The 9,199-nt window shown below is 45.9% G+C and overlaps 1 protein-coding gene across 3 annotated transcripts in view; it reads right to left on the bottom strand.

Annotated features, from left to right (window-relative positions):
* Positions 1-9,199, bottom strand: part of MOK (MOK protein kinase) — a 76,780-nt gene that overhangs the window by 25,654 nt on the left and 41,927 nt on the right. For 2 of the 3 annotated variants that reach the window (XR_003309637.2, XM_026455256.1), the window contains 3 exons: positions 2,143-2,221; positions 1,981-2,029; positions 1,036-1,211 (listed from right to left, as the gene is read on the bottom strand). Coding sequence is in view for 2 of the 3 variants with exons in the window: in XM_026455256.1 (XP_026311041.1) it covers positions 1,036-1,211; positions 1,981-2,029; positions 2,143-2,221 (304 nt within the window). In the remaining variant the exon portion in view is untranslated. Of the gene's footprint in view, positions 1-1,035; positions 1,215-1,980; positions 2,030-2,142; positions 2,222-9,199 lie in introns of all 3 variants that reach the window. The other variant, XM_026455253.2, reaches the window with a different exon arrangement.

The following is a 9,199-nucleotide window of genomic DNA, read 5'->3' as shown; positions in this document are numbered from 1 at the left end:
TCACCACACGAAACACGAGGAACTCAGCCTGGCGTGTACAGCGCCATCACCACGCGAAACACGAGGAACTCAGCCTGGCGTGTACAGCGACCCTAGCCGCTGGGAGGCTCCACTCTCCCTTGTGCCCTTCTGTTTCCACTTTACCAATAGGTCCGACATGTGTTCCCTAATAGGCAAAAGACAGATCCCCATTCCCACATCTGTCAGGCATGATGTCTGTGGTGAAATGTGACTAATTCACAGTAACCGTGATAAGTAACCCCACAGGGCGCCTCCCATCAGCCAAGAGAAGTTGTGCTAACAAATTCAGCATGAGGCAGGTCAGGTTTTGTCAATAAATGAGTCCCAAGAAACCTTTCGGTTTCCAAAGCTTTTATAGATTTTTGGAATTGTGGGAACAAGATTTTAAACCTGGGCCAGGCGCGGTGGCTCATGCCTGTAATCCCAGCACTTTGGGAGACTGCGGTGGGAGGATCACCTGAAGTCAGGAGTTCGAGACCAGCCTGACGAACATGGAGAAACCCCGTCTCTACTAAAAATACAAAATTAACCGGGCGTGGTGGTGCGTGCCTGTAATCCCAGCTACTTGGAAGGCTGAAGCAGGAGAATCACTGGAACCCAGGAGGCGGAGGCTGCGGTGAGCCGAGATCGCACCACTGCACTCCAGCCTGGGCAACAAGAGAGAAACTCCATCTCAAAAAAATAAATAAATAAAAATAAAAATAAAGAAGTTAAACTTGTATAAATAAATTCAATCATATTACATGCCACAAAGAATATTTAAAAATACAGCTCTGGGCCAGGCACAGTGGCTCATGCCTGTAATCGCAGCACTTTGGGAGGCCAAGGTAGGTGGATCACAAGGTCAGGAGATCGAGACCATCCTGGCTAATATGGTGAAACCCCGTCTCTACTAAAAATACAAAAAATATTAGTTGGGTGTGGTGGTAGGGGCCTGTAGTCCCAGCTACTTGGGAGGCTGAGGCAGGCTTGAACCCAGGAGGCAGAGCTTGCAGGAGCCCGGCCTGGCGGTACCTGGCGATCTCGTAGAACACGCAGCCGGCGCTCCACAGGTCCATCTTGTACGTGTAGAACCCATCGGTGAGGAGACACTCTGGGGCCCGGTACCAGCGGGTGGAGATGTATTCCGTGTATGGCTGCTTGGAATAGACACTCCGGCAGGAGCCAAAGTCCCCTAATTTCAGGACATCCTGCTGGAAGGGGAGAGAAGCAAGGACAAGCAATGTCCCATTATGTGGCTATCGTAATACAAACCACTCCAAATATTTATGCACCAGCAGGAAAATTACTAGCATCTAAAGAAGTCTGTAAAATACAAATTACTGGCTTTATGAGCACCTGAAAGTGCCTCCAGCAGATAAGAAAGTGATGTGTCTATTCAGTGGAACAAGTTTACAAATATTCTGGCTATGTTTTACATGTATTTCCAAATGTCTACGGGTTTGAAAATGGTTAACTCACGGCGCTTCAACAAATGAACGACACACACTAGTCTGTCCAGTCGTGCTGCCAGCTTGCCCAGCAAGGGCTCTTTTAGCCACTCAGCCTCAGAGGACCCTGCTGACAGCCAGTGACAGGCGCTGGGAAACAGCAAATTGTACGGTTTAAACACAGGTAGTTTAGTGGCCTGGGAGCGAGACGGACCTGAGCACAGATCCTGCCTCTGCCACATTTCCGGCTAGAGGGATCGAATGCCCATCAGAATGGGGTTCCTTTTTGTCTGCAGTGTGAGAAGGGTACGTTCTATTATTTTCTTCCAGGTGCAGTTATGTGGATGGCATTTATTAAATAAACCATTTTTTACAACCTGAGAGGGAAAAAATTACTGTAACAAATAGGCTGTCTAGCTGCATGGACTGAAAGTTCCTCCAGCAGGAGGAGAAAACCTTTCAGGGAAAGGTTTTCTATTCAACTTTTATTCTGATAAAAGTATTATAGCTTTCATGTAAAAGCTCTTACCTTTATTAGTATATTTTCTGGTTTTACATCTCTGTGAAATATTCCATTTCTGCATTCAGTATAAAAGGAAAAACAGAATTACACTTCATTTATTCAAATTCTTGAATTTGAATGTTAACACATCTTATTAATTTCAGAGCTGTCAAATCTCCAAGAGCATACCTGTGGATGTGATCAAGGGACTTACATAACTGGTACATATAGTGCATAATTGTTTTTTCTGATAATGGGTATCTTCTCCCTGTATAATCAAGGAAATAGGCAAATATGGTTACTGATGGTACATATCCTCTTTTTTGAAATAAAAATAATCCATTTTTATTTAACGATGTGTGAAAATCTAAGTTCCCCTGTAAAAAATAATCTGAAGTAGTCTTAGGAAATGTGTGGTGTACCTACAAAACATACCATTTAAAATTCCATATACTGGCCAGGGGCAGTGGCTCACGCCTGTAATTCCAGCACTTTGGGAGGCTGAGGTGGGTGGATCACGAGATTAGGAGTTTGAGACCAGCCTGGCCAACGTGGTGAAATCCCATGTCTACTAAAAATACAAAAATTAACCGGTGTGGTGGTGGGCGCCTCTAATCCCAGCTACTCGGGAGGCTGAGGCTGAAGAATTGCTTGAACCCAGGAGGCAGAGGTTGCAGCGAGCCGAGATCCCACCACCGGACTCCAGCCTGGGCAACAAGAGCGAAACTCCGGGAAAAAAAAAAAAAATCTGTATACTGGCATGATCTCATTTAAAATTACACAGCACATACATTTTTAATGGAAAATTCCTTTTCATTTTTCTTTTTGGCAGTTTATAGAGGTTTCTTCTACATCCTCAACTATGTGTTACTAGCACCATGTAATTTTTAGGATTGTTGTCAAATCTGGGGAAACTGCTAAGTTTCTTTCATATGTGAATTATAAGATTTCATATTTCAAGTTTTCTATGGAGTGAATGCTCTTTAATTTGCATTGACTATATTCAGAGTATTCCTAGAAGACATCCCAAATGAGATGGCCAGCAATAACGTAACTATTAATACATGGAAGAGACTGCAAAGCATATAAATGTATCCCAGCCAACCCTTAACAAGATTCCAGACATGTCCACGGCTGTTTCACCGTTACGCCGAGGGGAAATATGACGTAGGAGAGGTTAAAACAGAAGAGATGGCAGTCTTAACTTTGTGGTTGAAATACCTTATTTTTGCAAATTTAACAAAATATATAAACATGGTGAAGATACCGCAGGGGCCTTTTTTGGAAGGCACCCAGGCAAGTCAGCTCTATCAGCTGCACAGTGACTCTGCCTTGGCTCCTCTGTTCTAACATACGTGGTTTTTCTGAGTTTTGAAACAGGTAAAGCAGGTTTGGGAAATTGCCAGACAACTAAAAAATTAATAAACAATAAACATTACTGAAGAAAGGCAGAATTGTTGATAATTTTTTCCTTTTATTTTTAGTGGAAATGTAGTAATTGTACCTATTCATGGGACCCAGAGAGTGTTATTTTGATCCATACATACAATGTATAAGGATGAAATCGGGGCAATAAGCACATGTGTCACCTCCAACATTGGCCACAGCTCTGTGAACATTCAGAGCGCGTGTGCTATGGTTTCAGTGGGAACAGCACTGAGCGATCGCCGCACGAGTAGCACGGTCTGACAGCCTCAGCCGGCCTTGGAGGCCTTCCAGGACGCTGTCCTTCAGCCTGCGCTGAGTATGAAAATGTTAGGAGTCACTCGTCAACCCAGTGTTACGCTAGGCTTTCCTGTTTATGTGGAGATGTCCACTTCAAAGGGGGATAGATCACAGTTCCGGAAGCAGTTCAACTGCTTTCAGTCTCGGTTCACATGTCTTCTTTCACAGGAGAGGCCGTTTAGCGTGGCTGGCACAGTCCCCTGCAGCTGTCCTGTACTCAGCGCCTGGGCTGGCTGTGCCTTGGTGCCCACAGCTTTCTACTGTGTTTGAAGACTTCATACCACACGCCCACCATCACAGCTTACCCTTGTTCCAGAAGATGTCAATGTTACTTGATTTTAATTTTCAAATTTTTTCAAAGTGTGTGTTTTAAGTTATTAAGTTTTAAATGTGCACAATGACCATGTTCACCTAACAGTTTGGAAATCCACTTCCTCCCCACATAAGCACATATACCATTTGACACCTTTGGTCCTAAGTTTACAATTTCTTTTGAAAATTAAAATTATTCTTTTTCTCTGCTTAACAAGAATGTTTATAACATACAAATAATAGAAAGTAATTTAAATTGTAAAATGTCTAGGTGCAATTAGCTTTTTCTTTTTTTTTTTTTCTTGAGATGGAGTCTCGCACTGTCACCCAGGCAGTAGTGCAGTGGTGCGATCTCCACCCACTGCAACCTCTGCCTCCCAGGTTCAAGCAATTCTCCTGCCTCAGCCTCCCAAGTAGCTGGGATTACAGGTGCTCACCACCACCACACCTGGCAAATTTTTCTGTATCTTTAGTAGACATGGGGTTTCACTGTGTTGACCAGACTGGTCTTGAACTCCTGACCTCGTGATCTGCCAACCTTGGCCTCCCAAAATGCTGGGATTACAGGCGTGAGCCACCACGCCTGGCCACAATTAACTTTTTTGTGTAATACTATCACCTTTTTATTGTTTCACATGATTTATCAACAATTTTCCAGAACTAAAATCAAAAGAATCAAAAGAGCTTTATCAGCTTTCCCAAGCTTGAGGAATTCTGGAATCTTATTAAATTAATATCTATAACAGATGAAAAGAAAGCAACTTTCCATTCTCCTTCACACATGCAGCAGGATGAAGCTGCTGGAAGTTCATCTCATCAGGTGCCCCTGGGTCCTGCGATCAAACCCAATCTCACTGCCCCCCCGACTTACCCTGGCACTCAAGACCCCCTTCAACCAATTCCTCTCCACCACAAGGGTTCTCACACTCCCATGAGTGGGCTGGTAAGACACAGATTGTCCCTCTTCATCTCCACCCACATTTCTGCTTCAGAAGATCTGCAGTGGGGCCCCATAGTCGCCTAACAAGAGCCCAGGTGCAGCGACTAGTCTTGGGTCCTTGCTTCGAGAACCATGCCCCACCACACCCTTCTTGTTTAATTGTTTATCGAGTGCTCAGGTGAATTCCCTCAAGGACTCTTCTCTGGTTGCTCCCAAAGCTCACCAGTACCTATATTCATGATGTTCCATTCCAGGAACGCCCTTCCCAGCCATATCCACACATTCAAATCTTCCTCGTATCATAAAATTGTCATTAGAGTCATCTGAACTTGAATTTGGGAAACGTGGAATCTTTTAGTAAAAGTCTAATCTATCCAATCTTCATAATCACCTAGAAGTCTTTTAAAAAGCAGATTTCGGCCAGGCGTGGTGGCTCATGCCTGTAATCCCAGCACTTTGGGAGGCTAAGGAGGGTGGATCAAGAGGTCAGGAGATTGAGACCATCCTGGTCAACACGGTGAAACCCCGTCTCTACTAAAAATACAAAAAAATTAGCCGGCCGTGGAAGCAGGTGCCTGTAGTCACATCTACTTGGGAGGCTGAGGCAGGAGAATGGCGTGAAACTGGGAGTCAAAGCTTGCAGTGAGCCGAGACTGTGCCACTGCACTCCAGCCTGGACAACAGAGCCAGACTCTGTCTCAAAAAAAAAAAAAAAAAAAAAAGGCAGATTTCAAGGCCTGAACCTAGATCTAATGGAGCCAGGAATCTGTGCTTCTCAGATGCCTTCAGTCCCAGGTAAGAGTCCTCTTCAGGTGCCCGCCCTTCCTTGCCTCCCTGGGTCTCCTCCTGGAAACTCCCTACTCACAGCCCTAGGGGTAGGGGAGCTGTTCCTGGTCCCGGGCCAGTAGGAGAGGTGTTACTGCTGGAGTGAGCTATCAGGGCAACAGTGTGTGCCCAGTGGTCTGAACAGCTGGAGACCACAGCCTTGCAAAGGAAAGTGCTGCCCAGCCACTCTCCACAAACTTCTCCACAACGAGATCCGAACTTTCTGGGCCCAAGACTGTATCTGGTTCCCATCAGATTCTTGTTTTCAAACAGTTTGAAACAAGTAAAATAGAGTACAATTAACAAGTCACTCAGAAGTTTCTCATATGTCCCTTAGTGAATGCCAGCAGGCCCCAAAAGCTCTAGCTCTCCTGACGAAGGTAATTTTTACCAAATACTCTCACTAAGAAGCCTCTAAGGAATGTCATATATGACACTAGGAATTTTAAAACCTTCAGTGAACACAGTGATAAACCAAGGCATTCACTTGACTCAGCACTAACTGAAGGAATACAGCTGCCACTGTGGCCTGCATGATGACAGCATCCCCAGCACATGCCCCTCCAGCGAGGGTGGAGAGAACTACAAACTAGCCACTCACTAAGACAAATGAGTATTTTTTTTTTTTTTTTTTTTGAGACAGGGGTCTCACTCTGCTGCCCAGGCTGGAGTGCAGTGATACAATCAGCTCATTGTAGCCTCGACCTCCTGGGCTCAAGCCATCCTCCCACCTCAGCCATCTGAGTAGTTGGGTCTATAGGCGTGCGCCACCACACCGAGATAATTTTTTAAAAAAAATATTTTGTACAGACAGGATCTCAGGCTAGTCTCAAACTCCTGTGCTCAAGCAATCCTCCCGCCTTGGCCTCCCAAAGTGTTGGGACTACATGTGTGAGCCACTGCACCTGGTCCTATCAATTTAACTTGAAACAGTTAAAAAAGAGAGTAGATTCAGAAACAATCTTGTAAAAGAGTAGCTGCCTCTATAGTCAGATTATGACAGAAACTAAACCTCTTTTACAATTCTTCCTTCATAAACTCCAAGACAGGCTTTCCTACTGCAGATGGCATGAGCCCAGAGCCATTAGGCACATGCACCCAAAAACACAAACTAGGATCGCTGGCAGGGTAGCCATTCTCTATTCACCCCAGTTACTAACTCATGCCAAAGAAGAATCCAAAGACATTCTTCCAGAGAGAGTGGTGGGCAAAGGGCCTTCGCCATCCCTTCCCCAGGCTCCCACACCACTCTTGCCTTCATGGCACACCCACAGATTGACTTGCTCAGGACCTAGCCCAACCCCCATCTAGCATGCCAGGCCTGAAAATCCAAATGACATTCTTCATGCTGCCTTGCAGCTGAGAGTTTCAGATGTGACTTGGGCTCTGCCTAAATGGAACACCTGGGAAAGATGCTTCAGGCCCAGGTATGGGGGCAGATGAGAGGAGAGAAGGCATCCATTCTGAGGGCACGGATCACAGCTGCCTCCTGATCCTGGCAGAAAAGGCTTGATTCCAGCCCCGGTAGCTGCAGCAGCTTTATTCTGCAGAGCGTTGTCAGCAGCAGGGCCAGCAGCCTGATCATGGAGAGCAGCTGTGAGAAGCAACTTCCTATAGGCCAAGCCCGGAGTCTGCTTCTTCAGTCCTCCCAACAATTCTGGCAATCTATCCATATCACAGAGTAACCCCTCTCGAGTTAATCAGAGAATAGGGGAGACTGTTGTTTGCAACTAAAAGGGAGACTCAACACATCCACCTACAGCAAATTTATTCTTAAAACAGTAACTGGAGAATTCCTTCTAAAAAGGTGCTACTCAAAGCACAGTCCACGAGCTGATGACAGTTCAGGGACTGTTACTGGTCTAAGAGGAGATGACATAAATTAAGAACAACTGTTTAGAACCGTTTGTGGCAATTTGACATGTTGTGACATCTAAGCACATGATCACTTTTCTGGTAATTCATTTTTACTACATTTCACAAAAATTCTGGTCTGCAATACATTAGAAATAAGACAACTGGTCTTCTGTGATCATTTTGGAAACACTGGTCTAAATACCAATTGAAAACCACCTCTCCCTTGCTTTAAAGCCCAATAACGGCTTCCCATTGAAGCTGTAGAGTAATGAAAATTCTTAGGCCGGGCGCGGTGGCTCAAGCCTGTAATCCTAGCACTTTGGGAGGCCAAGACGGGCGGATCACGAGGTCAGGAGATCGAGACCATCCTGGCTAACACGGTGAAACCCCATCTCTACTAAAAATACAAAAAACTAGCCGGGCGAGGTGGCGGGCGCCTGTAGTCCCAGCTACTTGGGAGGCTGAGGCAGGAGAATGGTGTAAACCCGGGAGGTGGAGCTTGCAGTGAGCTGAGATCCGGCCACCGCACTCCAGCCCGGGCGACAGAGCAAGACTCCGTCTCAAAAAAAAAAGAAAAAAAGAAAATTCTTACCCTCGCCCTACCAGCCTCATTGGTGTCTGCCTACTCCATTTCCTGCAACGCTCCTCCATGTCCTCCAGCCACATGGGCCTCTTTCCTCATGGTGGCCTCAGGACCTTTGCACTGGCTGTCCCTCTGCCTGAAGTACTCTATCCTCATCACTCTCTAACACACTGGCCTGTTTCATTCACTGACAGCACTTATCCCTATCTGGAATTCTTGATCATTTTGACTGATATTCTTGGTAATTTCTTTGTTTCCTATCATCGAGTGTGAGCTCCACATGGGTGGGAACTGTGTCTGTTATGCTCCCCACCATGTCCCTGCCTCTGGAATAACCCATGGTATGTCATTGCAAAGGAGACATCCTCTCCTGCACCTGTCTAATTCTACCACTCCTCCAGGAAAGCCCTATTTTCCCAGCCCACACAATCTCTGCCTCATCTGACACCTGTTCAACAAAGAGAAAATTACCCCAGCAATTCCTTTTCTCTTATGATACCACTTTCATATAGTTTATGTGGACACTAGACTATATACTCTTTCAGGCCAGGCATGGTGGCTCACGCCTGTAATCCCAGCACTTTGGGAGGCTGAGGCGGGCAGATCATGAGGTCAGGAGTTCCAGATAGCCTGGCCAACATAGTGAAACCCCGTCTGTACTAAAAATACAAAAAGTTAGCTGGGCGTGGCAGCAGACATTCCAGCTACTCGGGAGGCTGAGGCAGGAGAATGGCTTGAACCCGGGGGGCGGAGGTTGCAGTGAGCTGAGATGGTGCCATTGCACTCCAGCCTGGGCAACAAAGTGAGACTCCATCTCAAAAAAAACAAATTAGTTGGGCGTGGTGGCGGACGCCTGTAATCCCAGCTACTCAGGAGGCTGAGGCAGAAGAATGGCTTGAACCTGGGAGGCAGAGCTTGCAGTGAGCCAAGATCACACCATTGCACTCCAGCCTGGGCAACAGAGTGAGACTCCGTCTCAAGAAAAAAAAAAAAAAAAAAAAAAA

This window comes from Piliocolobus tephrosceles, chromosome 6, assembly GCF_002776525.5.
Source record: "Piliocolobus tephrosceles isolate RC106 chromosome 6, ASM277652v3, whole genome shotgun sequence".
In the NCBI taxonomy this organism is placed as follows: domain Eukaryota; kingdom Metazoa; phylum Chordata; class Mammalia; order Primates; family Cercopithecidae; genus Piliocolobus; species Piliocolobus tephrosceles.
This window is presented reverse-complemented; position numbering and strand designations above follow the sequence as displayed.